Source organism: Gossypium arboreum, chromosome 3, assembly GCF_025698485.1.
Source record: "Gossypium arboreum isolate Shixiya-1 chromosome 3, ASM2569848v2, whole genome shotgun sequence".
NCBI classification, from domain to species: Eukaryota; Viridiplantae; Streptophyta; class Magnoliopsida; order Malvales; family Malvaceae; genus Gossypium; species Gossypium arboreum.
This window is the reverse complement of record NC_069072.1, coordinates 121463231-121485107: the sequence shown is the minus strand read 5'-3', so window position 1 is coordinate 121485107 and position 21877 is coordinate 121463231. Positions and strand designations below refer to the sequence as shown.

Genomic DNA, 21877 nt, shown 5'->3' with positions numbered 1-21877 from the left:
GAGACTACATGGGAACCTGAAGAAACTATGAGAAACCAATACCCACACCTGTTTACCAGTAAGATTTTCGAGGACAAAAATCCTTAAAAGGGGGGGAGAGTTGTAATATCTTGAATTAGGGCTTAATCGGAATATTGGTTTCGTGACCACAAATCCGAGATAGAAATAATTATTTTACAATGATTTTTATGTTTATGATATGATTGCACGATTGTGTGAAAATTTCGTGATGAAATTCTATGCCTAAAGTGCTTAAATTGAAAGTATGGACTAAATCGAATAAGTTGTAAAACTTGCATTCTAGAAGTTTTTAGCATGAAATTGTTTTGGAATATTAATGAAGAGATCTTAAATAGCAATTTGACCAATTTTAAGTTCATGGAAAAAATTAGGACATGGAAGGAATTTTTGGAAAGTTTAGTAGTAAGGGTATTTTGGTCATTTAGTTATTAAAATGAACTAAAAACAAAATTAAAAGCCAATTTTTGTCCATCTTCTTCATTAGGCCGAAATTTCAAGGGTTCTCCATAGCTAGGGTTTGTTTCAAGCTTCCAAGCTTCATAGTAAGTGATTCCAAGCCCCGTTTTTAATGTTCTTTACATTTTTGGAATCCCGGAAGCTCGATTAAGCTTATGCTAGCAATAATTCAACCTAGGGTTTATATTTGGAAAAATACTCATAGGTGAAATTTGTGTATTTTGATGTTTTATGATAGAATATGGGGTTTTAAATTATGTTAGACAACTTGTGCTACTCGGTTTTTAGTGAAATCGAGTAAAAGGGCTTAATCGGCAAAAATACCTAATAGTCACAAGTATATGTTAGAGAGAGAATCTGATGTTTCCATAGAAGGGAAAAGTGATCAGCATGTTATAAAACATAAGAATAAGGAATAAAGTTTAATTCCCGAGCCTAGGGGCAAAAGTGTAATTATGCAAAAGTTTAGAGGCAAAAGTGTAATTTTTTAAAGTTCGTATTAAATGCTGTTTTGATGAATGTATGTATTAAATAAGATTAATTTGGTATTATAGATCAAGAAAAACGAGATTCAAGTCGTGATCGAGGAAAAGAAAAGATTGTGGACTAAATTGCAAAATCTTTATATTTTGGTACCAAGGTAAGTTCATGTGTAAATAATGTAGCATAAATGTTATTTTTAAGTTATTAATGTTAATTATATGATATGCTGATTTTTAATCATGAAATATTATGCTTTGTGGTTAATGTTGAGTAATATGCAAATTATGTTTACTACTTGATAAATATGAATTGCTACCGAGTATTGGTTCTGATATTCCATGGAAGACGGCAAATGTGAGATCAAGGGAAAAAGCCCGTTTGAACCTTAGGAATAGATTAGGATACAAGTGACATGTCACTAGGATGGTTGAGCATCCAAACTCGTTGAGTTGAGTCCGAATTCACTTATGGATGCAAATGTCCGAACTCGTTGAGTTGAGTCCGAGTTCGTGAGATGTAACTAGGCATCCGAACTCGTTGAGTTGAGTCCGAGTTCATTTATGGATGCGAACGCCCGAGCTCGTTGAGTTGAGTCCGAGTTCACTTAGGGGCAGGTTACGTGATTTATTGATTACATATGAGGCACTTATGTGCAAATTATCCGTGTATCCGAGTTGTATTCCGATGTGTTCAACGGGTGAAATTTCTAGTTTAATGGAAGAGCACTTAAGATATAAGTGACGTTTTGGGTAAGTGTTGTGAAATGGACACTTTGGACAGGTATGTTCTTAACCCTCGGGTTGAATATAGATACAACAACGATAAGGTGGTAAGATGATGAATGATGTTTAGAAATGTGATATATGTTTTGGTGGTACCATGCTAAAGTTGTTTGGTATATTTGTATTGTTATGTTACTTGTTATTTACATATGAACTTACTAAGCATTTATGCTTACTCCTTCCTTTTCATTCACTGTAGTTTTGAACAAGCCGGCTCAGAATCGGGATGTGTCGAAAGTTCGATCACACTATCCAAAGGACTTTTATCTTGGTAAATGGCTTGTACAACTACTTAAGTATGGCATGTATAGCAATATACCTATTTTGTGTAAATAATTTTATGATATGGCCATGTTTGGTTGAGAAAATGTTTGATATTGAAAAGTCATGGTGATGGCTAATTTAGATCATGTTTGATATCATGGAAGTTTAACGAGTTATCTAGTTCATAAAAATTCATGGAAATATGAAACTTGCCTTAAAATGAATATTGCTGCAGCAATGACATGAATTTGAAAAATCACTAAAAATATTATAAATGGAACTAAATGATGAGTAAGTTATGAAATTGAAGCTTAATGAGTCTATTTTCATATGGATTGAAAAAACAGGAATATAAATTATATTTTATGAGATATTTAAACTTTTGCGAAATAGGGCCGAGTGATTTCTGGATCCCCTATTCTGACTTTAAAAATTCATAATAAATTTTACTAAAATAATTAGAAGTTGTTATTTATATGTACAGATTCCTTATTGAGTCTAATTTTAATATAAATAAACCTCATAGTCATTGAAATTTTTATAGAGATATATCTGATTCATAATACACAGAGGTCGAAGCGGTCAAACCTCAAACAGGGATACTTTAATTAATAGACTGTACTAATTGGCCCAATAAAAAAATCTATAAAAAAATTAGTAAATAGATATATGAGTCTAGATTCAAAGAAAATTTACGGATCTTGATTTCAATTTCGTAACTCGAGATATAATTTTTCTTGTAACTGTGACGCGAGTAGCTAGAAAGCTGTGAATGTAGAAACAAATGATTTGAAGTTCTTAAATTGATAAATTATGTTCGGTAACCCCTCAAGCTCGACTCCGGTGATGGTCTCGGGCATGGGGGCGTTACATATTTTTCCATCTATTTTAATTTTCGAAACCAACAACTTCCCCAAATTTATGTATACCGCGAGCCTCGTAAATTGTCCCCTAGAGTTGTTGTACGTGTTACGGTCCATCTTCGCAATCGGGCCAATTATGTTTTCGATGAATTTGAGCAAGCTCTTTCTGTACAAACCATTCAATAAACCCAACAATCTAATTCAAACCATCAGATTATTTAGGTAAACTTGATCCGTTGAGATGGGGTTCTTATTTTATTTATATTTTTTAAAATAATTTTGACTAAAAATAAAAGGTAAACTTCTTATTAAGTCCTTTTTTCCTGTCTGTTTTATTTTTTTAGTGTGGCCTGCAGTGTCACATGTTACTCTTTTAGTGAACCACATGTTCTCTTATATCATAAATTAACACCATTAGATTAAAGTACCAAAAGACTAGACAAAACAAAAGTACAGATATCAAACAAATTAAAATTACAAGTACAACAAATTTTGTTAAAGTACAAAGAATTTCTTTGTCATCAGCCTTTATTATTACGTCGTTTATGTTTTGTTCTTTTCTTTGTAGATTTATAGGTTGAGATAATGACCAAAAAACTCATGTAGTTTAACAAAATTTTCAATGTGATAATTATAGTTTCAACTTGTCCAATGTGATAGCTATACTTTTATTCCATCTATCAATTCAGTACCTCACTTAAATGGTGTTAATGCCAGACCTAAATTGACAAGAAAGGGGTGTCATGCGGCAATACAAGCCAAAGAAAAAAAGCTGAACGAAAAAGAAATAGGGACTTGAATTAAATTTGCCCTTTTATTTTTAAGCTCAAATTTATTAAAGAAGCATAAATAAAATAAATATGTTGTAATAAAATAATGTGTTTCCATCTAATTTAGATCCCTTTTTTTCATAATTAAAATACATTAAGAAATTAATAAATTTAATTAATGAAATTTACATTTTAACTTTTAATTAAAATTATCTTCTTTCCCAAATAAAATACATTAAGAGATGTCCCCTTCAGTTATTGGCACTGCCATCGCTACTGCCTTTTATGATGATCGAAGGCCACTACAAGGTTGCTTTCCTTCACCCTAGATCTTCCAAAACCAATCTAAAGAAAAAAAATTAAAAACTTGAAAACTTTTCAGCTTCTTTTAACCCAACCTTCACGCTGCTTTGGCTATTGCCGGTCAACCATCAACCGAGCAAATCAACATCGATCCAACATGTTTAACCTTGATAGGAAACAAACCCCAAATTCAAAAAATTAAAGAAAAATAAGGAAAAAAAAGAAAAAGAGAGCAAGCAGATAGACAATACTATAGAAGTTACTATATATTCTTCATATCTTTTCCATCCCCTTACATGTGTAAATATAGGGAAAATAATAACAGCAAAATAAAAAAATAACAACAAACTGTACGATAAGATTGTCATGCACAAAACATGTCGTTTTATTAATTGGATGTGTAATGTTTTGACTAATCCCCTTCGGCCCAACTATCTTAGCCCAACTGGTTCATGATTTGGTCCATAACAATTACCTCCCCCACAAGAGGATCCTTGTCCTCAATGATCAAAATAAAGATAAACCAACTTCAATTTCTCCCAAGGTTCCTAAGTAGCATCCTTAGGGAAAGAGTTTGCCCACTCAACCAAAACCTCTATTGTGGCCGCATTCCCACACTTCACCATCTGTTTGTCAATGATGCAGATAGGTTCTTTGGCCCAAGATCCTTGGTCGTCCACCACTGGAAGAAAAAATTGCACCAGAGTAGTACCCATATGTTTCTTAAGTTGAGAAACATGAAATGTAGGGTGGATTCTTAAGCCTTGTGGTCATTAGAGTCTGTATGCCACCTTTCCAATCTTACTAACCACCCTGTAAGGTCCGAAAAACTTAAGAGCCAATTTTTTATTCAACATCTTCCGAATAAAATGCTGTCTATATGGCTGAAGTTGTAAATAAACCTAGTCTCCCACGTCGAAAACGCGATCTGTGCAATTTCAGGAGATAAAATTTCAAGAGTTGCCTGGTAGCCTCTCGAAACTGCAAACTCCTATCTATAGTAGCCACAAGAGACACCCCAGCTAAGTATGGTATGTGGAGAGGAGGAGATTGGCCATATAATGCCTCATATGGAGTACACTGAATAGCCGAGTGAAAAATAAAGTTATACCAGGGCAACCAGTTGACCCAATCCTGTGGTCTTTAACTTGACATGCAATGTAAGTGTAACACCCCTTACCTGTACCCATGATCGGGACCAAGTACGAGGCGTTACCAGACATGTACTCGAACATTTTCGAGAAATACGGGTTATAAAAATTTCTTTCCAATTTGAACCCAATCAAACAACATCTTAGTGTCCCTAATATGAGCCTACGGGGCCCAAAACATACGTTAAGAAAGGTTTGAGACTAAACCGAGGACTTGAGAAATTTCTTGAAAAATTTTCTAAGTTAAGCCTTACACGCCCGTGTAGAGGCAACGCATACGCCCGTGTGCTTTGGGACACGCTCGTGTCCCCCTGCTCGTGTGGAATTAATTGAATTTATTTTCCATTTCGAACCTACAGGGGTTTTCACACGGCCAAGCACACACCTGTGCCCCTGGCCCGTGTCTTTACACGATCTAGACACGCCCGTGTGGTCGCCCGTGTCCAAAAACTCGAGCATTCTATTTATGACGTTAGCATGCATTTAGGGGTACACGGCAAAGACACACGCCCGTATGCTAGGCCGTACCCTCCACACGGTTGAGACACACGGCTGTGTCTCTACTTGTGTGTTTACTACCATGCATTCTGGTTTAATATTTTTAGGTGCAGGGGACACACAGCCATTTCACACGCTCATGGGGTGGTCCGTGTGTCACACATGACCTAGACACACACCCGTGTGTCCACCCGTGTAGACCTTGTTAGGCTATTTTCCAAGCTTTAGGTCGCCCTCTAATAACCATATCTACTTATAGTTGTCAATAGCACTTAACATAGTCTAATTATACTCTTAAATGGCCTTAATATACCTCATTGCATGTAAACCTCATCTCATCGGTTTTTATACATGCTAGGTTGTCCCATTTATTTTAAGGATTTCCATGACTTGTGACTCAATTACGATTGGCTCTTTATCTTAACTCATTGCCAAAATTTTGGCCTAACCACCAGGGGCGAAGCCAGAACAAATTGTTAGGGGGGCGGATAAAAATTTAATTTTTTATAGTTTATATCTTTATAATTTGTAAAGGATTAAATCGAATTTTTATAATTTTAAGAGGGCCCAAATTGCAATACTACCTTTACTAACTTAAAATTTTTAAAAAATGTTAAGGGCCAAAAGAGCAAATTTACATTTTAGGGGGGGCCAGGGCCCATGCCAGCCCCCTGGCTTCGCCCCTGCTAACCATCCCATGTGTTTTGGTCATGCTATATATGACTAATTGTAATACATGATATTTAATCATCACAAGAACATTGAAACATAACATGCACAATTTGGTAGGTCATAACCTACACCAACATGAGCCAATTTCCATGACCATATACAAGTGAATATGTATACTTTTATAAGCCTTCATATTGGCTAATCAAATGACACATATAACAAAATAACAAAAGGCCTATACATGTCATTAAACAAAATAAGAGTATCTATATACCAAAGCTAGACAAGATGATAGTGTGTTGACTCTTCAACCGTCTCTCATTCTTCACGAGTCCACGAACTCTGTAAGACAGGGAAAAGAGAGAGGTAAGCATTTACATGCTTAGTAAGCCCAAATAACTGGAAAGTAAACTTACGAATTAATTAGCATGCATCCATATTAGGCAATAAAACCAACAAGCATGAAACAGTTTCCTTATCACATGCACTCAATCAACAAGTTAGTCTCATAACAATGCACCATGTAATTTGTCTTAGATGAGCTCATCATTCAACATTTTCATTTTTATATCTCATGTTAATCCCGTTGAGTTTCTCGAAAGTCTCAATGGATTATCCATTTACCGTCAAGTCATAAGAGCGATCATCTTAAGTATGCACTCCCGTGAACCTCACTCATACGGCGGGATTACCAGTCCAGGCTAAATCACCCGCAATGTAAACTCATAGGGTGATGTCGGGATTACCAGTCCAAACTAAATCCCTTGCAGCGACAAACACCCATAATGAGCTCGGATCTGAATTACCAGTCCAGGCTAAATTTAGACCCTAGTCGGATTACCCGGCCGGGCTAAATCCACAATGCACACATATTCTTTGGGAGGCTCGATCACTTAATGAACACCCATCTGGGTTAGATCCTTTCCATATTTGAGATCAACAAATTACCCGTCCAGGCTAAATCCTTTTCTGCAACACATGCAGGAACTCAAGTCATGTAAGTCGTGGTTTATCCATCGAATTTCCCTTTTTGATTTCAACTGGGACATTTATTATCATTTCATTATTATTAACATACTTCATGGATTTTCATGCCATCAATATAACCAATTATCATCGTTTATAACACATGTAACTAGGCATATTAATAGTTTACTTAAAGTTATTCGAACTTACCTGGTATCTGTTTCGATTTTGCGTCTCAATTATTTCGAAACCTTTTATTTTCCTTGATCGACCTCTGAAATTTGTTCCTCGGGGTCTATAACAATAAAAATGAATCATTAATACCTCACAATATTCTTTCAATTCTAAATTTCACCCTTGGGAAAAATGACCATTTTGCCCTTAACCTTTCACATTTTTACAATTTAATCCCTAGGCTCGTATAATGAAATGCATGCAATTTCCACATTACCCAAGCCTAGCAGAATGTTTTTCCCTCTTATGGTAGCCCACATCTTTCCATTATTTCACATTTATACCACATATTTGACACCTTTTGCAAAAAGGTCCTTTTAGGGGTTTTTCATGAAAATCACCTAAGAAAAGATGTTTAACACACATCCAACTTTCATATTCCTCCATAAAACATCAAAGAATGAACATGTCACACATGGGTCATTTTGCAAACATGAACCCTAACTTAAAATACGGGTAGAAATGGAGAGAGTAAGCTACCAGGATTTCAAAAATACATAAAACATTAAAAACGGGGCTTGGGAGCACTTACTTTTGAGCTTGAAAATGTTAAAAACCCTAGCTATGGAGGGCTTGAGAATTTCAGCTGGATGAGGGAGAATAATGGCTGGTTTTTGCCTTCATTTTCCCATTTTATTTCATTAATTAGCCAAATGACCAAAATGCCCTTAACCTCTTTCTTTCAAATTTCATCCATACATGCCCATTTTTGTCCAAAAACTTAGAAATTGGGAAAATTGCTATTTAAGACCTTCTAATTAATAATCTAAAGCAATTTCATACAAAATTGCTTCTAAAATCCAAGTTTTACAATTTATTCAATTTGGTCCTTATTTTCCAATTGGACACCTTACTCATAGAATTTCTTCATTAAACTTTAGCACATGCATATTATCATATTCTAGACCTCATAATAATCATAAAATAAATATTTTAATGTCAAAGGTCTCAAAATCGCTATTCTGACTATGCCCTATTTTGGGATGTTAAGTAAGTAACCTTCCAAACACCTGTTGAGCACCTCTATTTTTCCATCAGTCTCTAGATGGTAAGCTATAAAAAGGTAGAGCTTCGTACCTAATTTTTTGAACAAATCCTTCCAAAAGTGGCTAACAAAAATCTTGTCCATGTCAAAGATAATGGAATCGGGTATATCATGTAATTTGTGCATGTTATCTAAGAACACTTGAGCTAAAGTGATGGCAAAGTAAGGATAGGATAAAGCCATGAAATGCACATACTTGGTAAGACGGTCTACTACAACCAAAATGACATTTTTTCCTTTGGAACAAGGCAACCCTTCAATGAAATCCATAGCAATGGAAGACCAAGCTCTTTCAAGAATTGGTAAAGGCTGTAATGGACCTGGAAAAGCTACTGTTTCTACCTAGTTTCTTTGATAGAAAGAACATTCCTGTATCTCTTGTTTGATGTCCTTGGTGAACCCCTTCCACTACAACTGACTATTGATTCTCTTGATGGTTGCATGAACCCCTGAATAACCCCTAAGAGCACTATCATGGAACAACTTGAAGAGCTCTTATTTTAAGCTACTTATATTTTTAGCCATGATCCTCTATTTTCTTTGAAAGAACCTGCCATACCAAGTAAACGTTGGATGGATGTTGTTATATTATTGTACCATATCACACATCTTCCATAGTTTGGGATCCACCTGATAGGATGCTTGTACTTGAGAGCGGAGCTGAGAACTAATGACATTGCCGATAAGCTTGTACAATTGCACATCACGTATAACTAGCTGTCTGGACAATGCATCAACAGCTATATTCTTTGACCCCTTTCGGTATACTACCTTATAATCATAATAGTCATCTCAACAACCCATTTTTTGTTAAAAAGGTGTAACTACCAATTACTCAGTCAAGAATTTTAAGCTTTGATGGTCCGTACGTATTTTAAAGTGTCTCCCCACCAAATAATAATGTTTTTTCTTAACCGCTAAAGGAGTAGCTAGCATTTCCTTTTTGTAGACTGACAAGGTTTGATAAAATAGGCCACTAGTTTGCCTAACTGTTGAAGAACAGCTCTTACCCCAAAACTAGAAGCATCCATATCAATACAAAACTCCAACTAGAAGTTGGGAAGAACGAGTATTGGGGCAACACATAATAACACTTTTAACTGCTAAAAAGTACGGGTAATTTGTTCAGTCCAATCCCAAGCATTCTTTTTGAGAAAATTTGTTAAGGTCATTTCCAAGAAACCATAATCCTTAATGAATCGCCTATAGTATGATAAGAAACCCAAGAATCTTTTCAATTCCTTAATAGTAGTAGGTAAAGGCCAATTGGCTACACAATCCACTTTGGATTTATCCATGAAAATAGTCATTTGAGAAATGACGTGCCCCAAATACTCTACCTTTTTCTGTCCCAAAGCAGCACTTGCTTATTTGAACAAAGAGTTTATGGTGTCTTAGAATCAAGAATACCTCACAAAGATGTGACACATGATTACCCTAATTGGTTGAATAGACCAAAATATCATCAAAGAAAACTAAAACAGTTTTTTATAGCAAGTGCTTAAAAATGGAGTTCATCAAACTCTGAAATGTTGAGGGAGCATTGGTAGGGCCAAAAAAAATCACCAAGAACTCATAGTATCCAACATTCTGATTTGATGGTATCCAACTCACAAATCAAGCTTAGAGAATATCTTAGCTTGGCCTAACTTGTTTAGGAGTTCTTCAATGATTGGTATTGGAAACCTGTCTCTCACAGTCAACTGGTTGAGTTATTTATAATCCACATAAAGTCTTTATCCCTCATCTTTTTTCTTTACCATCACTACTGGAGAGGCAAAAGGACTGCAACTATCTCTGATGATACCCGCTTGAACCATCTCCTTGATTAACCTTTCCAACTCAGAATTTTAAACTATGGGGTACTTGTAGAGGCTAAACTTGGCAACAGCTCTTTCATCTATTAGAGGAGTTCGGTGGTCTTGAAGCCGTAGTGGGGGTAGGCCAATAACCTCTTAGTAAATATCTTCAAACTCCCTTAGAAATAAGTGTAGTTCCTCAGGAGTATCCCTTAATATAGCAGTTGACACTTGTAACTGGTCATCAATAATCATAAACAGGGTGTAGGGATCCATTGCTCTATAAACCATTAAGAGCCACTTGGCAGTCTGCCATTTACTCATCACTTTAATGTCTCTAGGTAAGATGCCCTGAATAATACATGGGATTCCCTTGGAGGAAAAATGTATGACCATCAAATCAAATTTCCAAGTAATGGACCCAAGTGAAAGAAGCCACTGGATTCCTAACACGTCATCACATCCCTTCAGTGGAAGGACCATAAAATATGTAGCAAAGCGAGCCCCTTTTACCTCCCACTCCATATTTTTACAAGCCCCCTAAGTGAACAATTGGTGACCATCAGCTATTGTTACCCTCGATTGTTGTTGTAAGTCAACTGGCAATGCCAACTTAAAGTAACTTAGTATCCTATAAATTATCAGTGCTTCCCGAGTCCACCACAAAAATGGCTTTAACGGTACCTATGCTTACATTGAATCTCATAGTGTGAAGCCCTTGCAATCCTGTAATAGCATGAAGAAACAACACTGGTGTCTGTTACTGGTCAACCTCCCTCACTGAATACTCTAGTTTTTTAGGACACTCTTGTAATTCTTTTACCTCTTCCTCACCAGATGGTTCCAAAAGCATGTGGTATAGTTGACTTTTGACATACTTGTGACCAATGTGGTATTTGGCAGCACACCAGAAATAGAGTCCCTTCTATTTCCTTCCTACCATCAGTGCAGGACTAATACCTTTTGAGGGCCCCTTAGTCTGGAAAGAGCCTGTAGGTGGTGAATACCCCGAATAGGCAGAAGATTTCAATAGCGAATAAGCAGGGGGTAATGTAGCCCAACACAAGATGAATGGATTATTCTAGTCAATAACCCTTTCTTGGAAAAAAGTTCCATTATCTCCTTAACCTGCCTAGCAATATGGAGTGTTTTGACTAATGACCAGGGCCTAAACAACTATAGGTACTTATTGACTTTCAATTTCAAATTACTAATAAAAATACTGAGTGCGTAAGATTCAGTCAACTGTAGCTGAGTTAGGAGACTTACGAACTGGTCAGAGAAATGGTCCACCGAGCCTTTTTGCTTTAGAGTCACCAACTCTACCATTATATCCCAAAATATGCTAGATCCAAAACACTCATTCAAACTGTGAGCATTACACGACCATTTTAACATGTGGAGACCTCTATGCCTCTGAGAGTACAAGTGATACCAATCTAATGCTTGACCTTCTAGATGTAACATCACCGTGCGCACTTTATCCATTTCAGAGATGCCTTCTACTATGAAGTACTGCTCTAACTTGGACCACCATCCCTAATAATCTGAACCATAGAATCGAGGACACTCAAGCCTGTAAGAGTGTTTTTGAACCAGACTAAATCTAGTATGTGCGAGCTTGGCGGATGAGAGGGATCATCCATGGCATCCTTTGGTGGAAACCCTGATTGAGGCAGCTAGATATCTAGAGACTGTGGAGTGTCCCAAAAACTACTCCAGAAAGGAGTGTAATTCCCAACGCAGCCATCCTTAAATCCTTGCAACTTGGCATCCCAGTTCCCTTCTAGCTGGGATATTTCCCCTTGCATTTTTACCATCTTCTACTGCAACATCGTCACGTCCTTCTATCCATAAGTGGTAACCCCATCCCTTGCCATAAGAATGATAATACTTTGATACCCTTCATAGGAAACAAACTAGAAATCCAAAATATTAAAGAAAAATAAGGAAAAAAAAAAGAAAAAAAAGAGTAAGCAGAGAGAGAATACTATAGCAGTTATTGTATATTCTTCATATTCTTCCATCCCCTTACATGCGTAAATATAGGGAAAATAATAATAGCAAAATAACAGAAAGAATAACAAATTGTACTATAAGATTGCCATGCACAAAATGCGTCGTTTTAATAATTAGATGTGCACCGTTTTAACTAATCCTCTTCGGCCCAACTGTCTCAACCCAACTGGTTCATGATTTGGTCCATAACAAACCTAGAAAGCAATAGAAACACAAACCCATATATCAATAAAAATGCAAACTCACAAATCAATAGAAACGCAAAATCACAAACCTTGAAGACGAGGAATTTCGGTGGTTCAGTGGCCAATCCCAATGGTGAATAGGCGAAGAAGGAGAAGATCAAGAGCATAAGGCAAACCAAATTCGATCCAACAATGGATATTAGGGATCGGATGAGAGAAAAAATGAATTTCAATATTCAATTTAAGCATTTGGACTTGATTTTTCGGGAATCAAAACACACAAAGGTAAAGAGAGGCTTTGGGTTGTCATTTGGAGGTGCTCGTGTCGGAAACGACACTGGAGTGGTATTGGCGGAAAGGGTTCAAAAGAAAGTTTGAGAGAATAAAAATCTCAGTTTTTACTTTTTGAGGTTAAGTAATTAAATGGACATAATTGTTTAGTAATGAAATAAAAAGAAAAGAAAAAGTTAGCACATTTTAGGTCCCTTAATTGCCTTATTAAGTGACATTTTTGTTTGGTAATTAAATGAAAATAAAAGGAATAATTTTTTTTAAAAAAAAAGTATAATTGTTTGTAGGTCCCTTATTTTGACCATTTACTTTTTTCCTAATAAATAGTGCTACGTGGTACTTCTTGATTGGTCCACTGTCAATTTGTGTCAGGAGTTAACACTGTTTGAGCGTGATAGATGGAATAAAAGTACACGTACTACATTAGACAAATTGAAATCATATGTACCACATTAATTTTTTTGTTAAAGTACAAGGAGATTTGTTGCCATTATCCCTTATAGGTTTGAAACTTACAAGGTTAGTACCGTAACGATAGAATTATCCATTGTCTATTCTCAACCTTTCAATAGAAGGATAAATGCGCTTCAACACGCTCAATCCCAAGTCCTCCTGCATAGATAACAATAACAATGTCAATGCTAACCGAGTTAGGACTTAGTCGACATGTATCATTTTTATTCTATATTAGTATGAATATATATTGATGGATTTTGTTGTATTATTTTAAATTTATTGATAATTTTAAAATATTTTATATAGATATTTATAAATTAATTTATAATTTATAATTAAATATATATTAATATTACATGTAAATTTATCTCAATTACATTCATAAAAATATCTTTGCATACAAATAGAAATTTTAAAATGATTTATTAAATTAAATAATTTAATTTGATAATTTTTTTATTTTTAATGTTTTTAAATAAAATTAACGCAGTTAAAAATTATCATGTACCTTAAATTTTATTTTATTTTATTTTGTATATTTTACTATATATTAAACACTTGTCATCACTCTAATTTAATATTGAAATGAAATACGTGAAAGTGGCCCCACACACTTAAATTAGCGGCTGAGATTGCAAGAAAATAGGAATTCTCTAAAAATTTTAATAATTTTCTATATTTTTATTTTTATTTTTAGAATTATTGTTAACAAAAATTTTAAAATATTAAAAGGATATTTTAGCTATCGTTTAGGGATAAAATTAGCTAATAATCTTTGGGATTAATGTACCACAAAACTTAACAAAAACAACTAAACTATAATCATTCAATAACACTAATGACTAATATATAACTTTTAAAAGTTAAATGACTGAAACGTAATTTTAAACAAAATTTAAGAATAATTAATATAATTTACCTAAAAATAAAATTGTTAAAGATAATATTCTAACAGCTGGTAGAAGTCTAATGATCAATACGGTAGATTTGGTGGTTCCAGTGACCTCAGATTAGATACAAGTGATGTAATTAGAAATTTTTTGAAAATTAAATTATATATTTTATAATAATAAAAAATTTACTATTTTAATAATTTATATCTTTATAATTTTAATTAAATTTTATAATTTTAAAAGATTAAAATATAATAATATTATTATTAATTTAAAATTTTATAAATTATAAATGCCACTGATTCGATGTCTGACTGCATACATGCTTTAGTAGGTCGCACTATAATAGGCCTAAAAGCAGAGGATGGTATCATGTAAATGTAGTTGGGTAAGAGTACAGAAGACAAAAGCTTTGATACCATTTCAACACAGACTTTCTTTTAAATTTATTGTGAATCAGCTTAAAATCTATGCAAAAGGGTTATTTAATTTCCGGTATACGAAGCAGGGTTCTATAAGTAATTTTGCCACTTGTAAACGGAGATTTCTTCAGTGGAACTTTTTTTATGACGAATGAATTTTATGGAATTTGATGAGCGGAAAATGTGAGAGCAACTGCAGAATTGTAAGTATTATGAAACGTGTCCGTAAATGAACCGTATTGCACTGCAAATTCTGTCATAATCAATTTCCAACCAAAGAGGCGGCTCCCAAGGCAAAATTAGTAAAACAGGACGTTCTTTTTAAATTAATTATTGATTTAGACTTTTTATATTATTTAAGGATTTTGAAAATCACAAGTTAAATGATAAAAAGCGCGTCTTCCGAAAACCACAGTTCAGAAAATGTTTTTTTTATCACACACATTTTCCTTTAACATGCTTATATTTTCTACCCTCCATCCCAAGTTCGAATTTTCTCCCATATTTATTTATTATGTTTCTACTGAATAATTCAAGCATTTTTTATTTTAAAATTTTTAATTTTTATTTTTAAACTTTTAGTTAGTAAATATATTTTTAATTTTAATTAACAATTTATTTATATAGATAAAATGAAAATTATATAATTATATAATAAAATAATTATATATATATATATTATTATGTTAAATATATTTTATTTTTAAACATCAACTACTTTTTTGATATATTTTATTTATATATAATTTTATATGTCAAATATTTTTTTACACGTATATCTTAAGTATTGTAAATTTTAATATTATAAAAATAATTATTTCAAAAAATAAATATTTTCATAAAAATTATATATAAAGAAAAATATATCAAAAAATTAATTGATGTTTTTAAAAATAAAATATATTTAATATAATAATATATAGAAAAATTAGTTGATGTATTTTAAAATAAATATATTTAATATAATCATATATAAAAATTATTTCATTATATAATTACATATTTATTATTTTATCTATATAAATAAAAATAAAATAAAACTGAAAAATAAATTTAATATAACATGTTTATTAATTAAAAGCATTAATTATAAATTAAAAAAAACTCCAAGCAACGTTCATTAAAAAAACAAATAAATAAGGGAGGGGATTCGAATCTGAAACCCAAGGGTAGAAAATGTAATAATTTTAAAAAATATTCTATAAAGCTAATTTTCCTAAATAATATAAAAAACGGCTAAATTGGTAATTGTTTTTAAAAAGTTTCCTTCTTCACTAATTTGCCCGGCACCCAATTATTTTTTATCAGTCGTAGTTTTTCCTCTAGCTTTTCCAAGAAGCTTCGTTATCTCCGCCCCCCACATCATCAGCATGTCACCGTCTGCTGACGGAACCGTCAAATGCGCCTGCAGATGCTCCTCTTCGTCCCTCGAGAATGGTGGTTTCAACGATGACTCCGCCGATTATGGTCATTTAAGTTCGGTTGACGGGACTTGCTCGCATTGCGCCGGATCAAAACCTTCGTCAAATTCTTCCTCTGCTCTTGCTATTGGTACGGTTCCGTTAACGCAGTCGGAGAAGTTGCGGAGATTCATCGTCGCCTCAGCTAAAGGTTTCTCGATCGGGGCTGGCCTTAGAGGTGGATTAGCTCTCTTCTCGATTATAGCACGGTTACGGCGCAAAAAATTAAGGTAACTAATTGTTATACAAATAAATTTGACGATTTCAAAGTTCATTTGCTTTATTTATAGTTATATACTACTAAGGCAATAATTATGATTGTAGGAAAGATGAGTCGTTTTCTGATAAAGAAGCGATTGTTGTGGTGATGAAAGAGACTATTAGATACGGTCTTTTCCTTGGTACTTTTGCGGGTACATTTGTTTCTGTAGATGAAATTATTGTTGCTGTCGGGGGACATAGCAGGCAATGATCTTCTTAATCTTAATTTTCCTCATTCAAACAAAGGAACTTATTATTAACTTGCGTTTGATTTATTTGAATTATTGAATTTCTTTTCAGGACTACAAAGTGGAGGGCGTTAATAGCGGGACTTGTTGCAGGTCCTTCCATGCTTCTTACTGGACCTAATAAACAACATAAGAGTTTGGCCATATACATATTCATGCGCGCTGCCGTATTGGCTTCGCGCTGCGGAATGAAGAGTAAACGATTTGGGAAGCTTTGTAAACCTCTTACATGGAAGCATGGTGACATATTCCTTATGTGTCTCTCTTCTTCGCAAATTTTGTAGGTTCCTTTTGTTAAGTTGTCTTGGTTGTTGGCTTAGTTTTTTGCTATTAATTAAACTTTATTGCAATTCTTCGTAATGAATCTCAGTCATTATTGAATTTACCACATGGACTAAAGGACCAAGTCTACTGGGATTCCCGTCTTCTGGATCAAGTTACCAATCTCTAAACTATCCTGTTTGGAAGATTTAAGAGAAAAAAAAGTGTTGTAGTGTATAATTTTGGAGGCATTCTGAAAATTATCTGACTATATTAGAATTGATTCATGACTGGAAAGTCTGATCAGCATGCCTAGGAACTTTGTTGTTCATTTTTCTGCGCCTTTTTTATCATTCAACCTGTTAAAGTTGGCAATCAAAATTGAAAATGTTCGTCTTTTCATCTCCAGTTTTTAAAGTTCATTGAATCTTAGGCTTCATAGCATGAACTTAGATACTTATCTCTAAAAAAGATGGTCAGAGCGTAAATATGTGAAAAGAAAGTGGGAAAATGTTTGCTTGAATGAATGTAAGTGCTAATTAAATGTTTTTGGGCATCATTTAAAAAGGGGCTGCATGGAACTGTGTGGCTTTACAAGTTGTACAAGTAATAGCATCCAAAAACACTATCTCGGGAAATTTTTTTCTGTAATTTTCCTAAGAAGATGATGACTGTACATTTATTATTTTTCGAAAGTGTAATCTTTTAAGTGGAAGCATTTATGTTTTCAGGTCCTCTTACCTTTTGAAGCCAGAGAGTTTTCCCCCTTCGTATAGGTCATTTCTCAATAAACATGTTGGAAAGGATCAGGTCATCCTGCAAGGCGTTAAAGAGCATGCAAGTGCCCTTCCATACACTAATTTGGAAGCAATAGAGAAATTTTTTAAGGCAAAAGGAGCAGACGTTAAATTAGATCCAAATATGAAAATCCCATGTTCAGTATGATCCTTCTTTCTCCTTTTCTGTTGTTCTGCCGAGTAGCAATAATGTCTATACTTTGTTCATAGTGTACAGCACTCTACCAATAGGCTATATGGTTATTGGCAGTATGCACTCTTGTTTAATTGCATTTCTTTCTTCCTTTGGAACAAAAACAATAATAACAAATCATTTTCCCTCTACGTAGCATCCATGTTATTAACAAGGCTTCGCTGTTGTGCTTTAATTATTTAGGACCTTATCTTGAGTAAGATCATTAAAGGCTAGTGCTTCAATTTCCATCCCTGACAGTTTGTCTTTATGAACATCAAGTTAGATGCCTGTTAAAAAGAATAATTTGTAAGAATTGAAGAAAGCTAAGTATTAAGGTTTAGGTTCAGAAAAGTAATGTGAAGTGACATTCAGCTTTTCATTTCTTTGTTCCTTTTATATCTCATAAAGCTCATTTTTTGGGCCAAAAACTCTCATTCATGCTGCTTTATTAGCAATTACAAAAAGGAAGTACGAAATTGGAATTAGGAGAGAGTATGAAAATACTTGAAAACATAAGCAATAGAACTTGAATGTGCAACTTTGCATTTTTTTTTGCTCCTTGACTTTAGTTGGTCTGTTTTTCCGCCTGACACTGCCTTCCAACTTCTACGAATTTGAGAACCTGATCATTTATTATTGTTGTTTGAAATATGTGTTGACTCATAAATGTAAAAGCACATAGTTAATGCATTTTTGACAGTTTAATAATCATGTAGTTATAATCCGGAGTTCTCCATTCCAAAAACTATGTATTGCACTTCATCATCCTTGCAGTCTCCGAAAGCCTTGAGAGCAGATCTCTTTTGCAATTGTTCTCATTGTCATAAGATCCTCAGAGTGCTCACATAAGCAATTTGCTTGATTGCTGAAACAAACTAGATTCTCTTGCAGGAATTGTTTTGTCTGTGATTTCTGTTTAAATTACTGAAATGACTTTAGAAAGTTCACAACAGACTTTGAATTCAAGCACTCATGCTGCTAATGCTTGAAGTTTTCTTTGCAAAAGTATATTGTTACTTTTGGGAATTGTGCTTAAACCCTTGAGCTATTTGCAGATGATACACGGGAATCAAGCATGCAGTTCACATGTTTTTACTTTTTTTAGTGAAGCATATAAAAGATCATTACCGGTATATCTTCCAGTTTATTTGATTCCTACACTAATAGTTCATCGTCAAGGCCTCCTAAAAAGGTAAAAGTAGTTAGCTCAAAATTTGGTGCAATATTCTCTTACCATTTGGCTGCTTCATTTTTTTCTTATATTATTAATATAATTTTTCTTTTTAAAAAGTTCGTTAACTTTAAATGTTGGTTCACATTATTCCCTCCACTTCAGGGCCTCCGTTACCACAGTATCTAAGTTCCACTTTATAATTTGATATGAGATTTGAGCATGTTAAATGATATGGTTGCTATAATTTTTGGTGTGCTTGTTAAAATTTTGCTTCATAGCGATTTGTTTAACAACTAATTATACATCTAATTAGGTTCTAAGCACCTCATGATTTGAGCATCAGAAAGATCCTCACTAGAGGTTCTTCTTTTATCCGTTTCTAGTATAAAACTTCTGCTAGTATTTTGCTTTCTTTCCGTCCTCCCTCGCTCCAAGTTATTATTATTGTCTAACATAGTTCTTGACTTTAATACAGGCCTTACACAATATTAGGGAAGAGTCTTCTTGGTACAACCAGATCAAGCTTATTTTTATCTGCCTATACCGCATCTGCTTGGTTAGTGTATTATATTATTTCAATCATGTCATGCATTGTTTTCATAGATTGTCTATTTGTTCCCCAAGATCAGTAGTTCTTAACGTATTTCAACTTCAATTTTAGGCTTCTCCCATTTTAAAGTTTTCCTGATATAACTGTCATTTAGATTTGGTGTTTCCATTAGAGTAACTAAAACATAGTTATTGGTGTCTATTTGTTCCCCAAGATCAGTAGTTCTTAACGTATTTCAACTTCAATTTTAGGCTTCTCCCATTTTAAAGTTTTCCTGATATAGCTGTCATTTAGATTTGGTGTTTCCATTAAAGTAACTAAAACATAGTTATTGTTGGTCAAAATTCTGCCTTCAACCTTTCCTTTCTTTGTTACTTTGCTTGTTCTTACAAAGATCGGTATCTCATACTGGTCAACTATATTATATTAGTCAGTGATGAGCAATCATTTTTACATGCATAATCACATGCCATTTATGACTAGTAAATTTTCATTCCTTCATGATTGGTTCTATGCTTCTATTATGGCGGTACACTTTGAATGTCTTCTTTTGTTTCAATGCTCAGTTTGATTGTTGAGACATCAGGATTGTTGGTTTCGAAGCTGCTAGTAATTACTTATCATAATTTCCTGCAAAATACTTGAAAGAAAAACCAAGGGAGAATCATTAGTTTTGTCTAATGTTTGCAGGATAAAACAAGCTTTGAATAGGATAATATGCTTGCCTAACTTCTTCATTGTCAAATTATAAATGCAAAATAATCATTGGTTTAGAAAGATGTTTTGCATTCAATAGAAATGAGGGAATGATATTATCTTGAATGAGTCACCTAGATGGGAAAGAATACAATGTGATTATACAAAACAAGATTGGTGAGATGCTTAAATGGAAAGAGCAAGAATTTCTTGCTCTCTGTCTTGTCTGTATTTTATAGAACATCAACTGTATCAAGTTAGAGATTCAACATTGGTGTATGACATTGAATGTACTAGATAGGTTTTATTTTCTTTATGATGCTGTCGACTTTGTAGCATATTGCTGAATCAAATTTATTTGTGACTTGAGTTGTTACGATGTGCTTCGTCTAAAACAGACAGACCTTTGTCATTGGGCTAACACCAGTAACTTCCAAACAGGATGTGGACTTGCATGGTGAATAGATTTTGGGGAAAATGTGACATACCAATTGTAGCAATGGGAACGGTAAATAACTCTTAGCATTTTATCAGTGTTCTCTGATTGTTCCTTACTTAGCATGTCTCATTGGGCAGTTCCCAACGGGTCTGGCATTGGCAATTGAGAAGAAAAGTAGGCGGATCGAGATATCACTCTACTGCCTTGCACGAGCCATAGAGAGCTTGTTTACATGCATGGCAGATGTTGGGTATTTGCCCAAGTCAATGTATCTGAAGAGAGCTGATGTGGTAATATTTAGCTTGTCAACAGCGATAATAATGCACTGCTACGCACAGGAGAGGGAAGTGTTCCGTTCCAAGTACTTAAGTGTTCTCGATTGGGTCTTTGGTGTGCCCCCTCCCCCATGTGAAACTCCTCCCTGCAAAAACAGATGAGCAGTTCACAGGGCTTTGGACTCAGGTATTTCCTGGCAGCCACCGAAGTGTTCGTCTTACGACTCTAATTGCATGTTGGGTCTAAGGGCTTGAATCCAGGCCCTGGTGTGGAAAGTCCTCGAATTCATGTATTCTTCTCTTGGGTCTGCACGGGTGTGCTGTGGGACTTGTACTAAATATAGCAATGCATTTTGAATGAGATTCCAAGAGCCTTTGAGCTAATCAAATCCTAAATCATATTATTAGAACTGCATAATCTGATATAAAACAAAAACTGAAAGAAAAAAGAAAACCTCGATTCTCATTCGGAGTTCCCTCGTTTATGTTTCCAGTCTCGGCAGAAGCAAGAACACCTTCTTTCAGATGAAGTTCCAAGGAAGAAAGGTGAACCATTTTTGAAACTCCAAATCCGATGACTTCAGACCCCGTCATCGTTGAAGCATCAGAAAACACTTTTCGATGGATCTTGGAACATAAGTTGGTGAGAAAATGAATGGTTGATTTACCTAAAATAGAGTAACAACAATGCATGAGATTTGATTGATGCTCGGCTTCTTTATAGGAGTTTTGTTGAAGGACGCAACCTTGTAATTTGATTCCATGTTATTAACGATATGATCACCATGTGATCTTTTATCTTTTTCGTTCAGCAATTTTGTGTTGACGGATCAAATATGTCGTGCACCTTTTAGGCGCTATTTTGTAATTTCGGGTTTAAGTGAATTATTTGCTATTTATCATTTTGTAAACTCGAGTTTAGAGTCGAGCTCGTTTAGGGTGTGAGAAATGTTACATTTATTTATATA

At 34.3% G+C, this 21877-nt stretch overlaps 1 protein-coding gene across 1 annotated transcript; it reads left to right on the top strand.

Moving 5' to 3' along the window:
• The first annotated feature begins 15801 nt into the window (after nt 1-15801).
• Nucleotides 15802-21298, top strand: LOC108474163 (uncharacterized). Its single transcript, XM_017776083.2, has 8 exons — nt 15802-16263; nt 16358-16498; nt 16595-16822; nt 17535-17742; nt 18831-18967; nt 19425-19505; nt 20637-20703; nt 20772-21298. The coding sequence occupies exons 1-8, from the start codon at nt 15944-15946 to the stop codon at nt 21069-21071; spliced, it is 1482 nt and encodes a 493-aa protein (XP_017631572.1). The 5' UTR covers nt 15802-15943; the 3' UTR covers nt 21072-21298.
• Nucleotides 21299-21877: the final 579 nt, after the last annotated feature.

Coding starts and splice junctions, on each gene's coding strand:
- LOC108474163 (XM_017776083.2), top strand. CDS start 15,944: ATGTCACCGTCTGCTGACGGAACCGTCAAATGCGCCTGCAGATGCTCC. Junction 16,499..16,594: donor GCTGTCGGGGGACATAGCAG/GCAATGATCTTC, acceptor ATTTCTTTTCAG/GACTACAAAGTGGAGGGCGT. Junction 16,823..17,534: donor CTCTCTTCTTCGCAAATTTT/GTAGGTTCCTTT, acceptor TTATGTTTTCAG/GTCCTCTTACCTTTTGAAGC.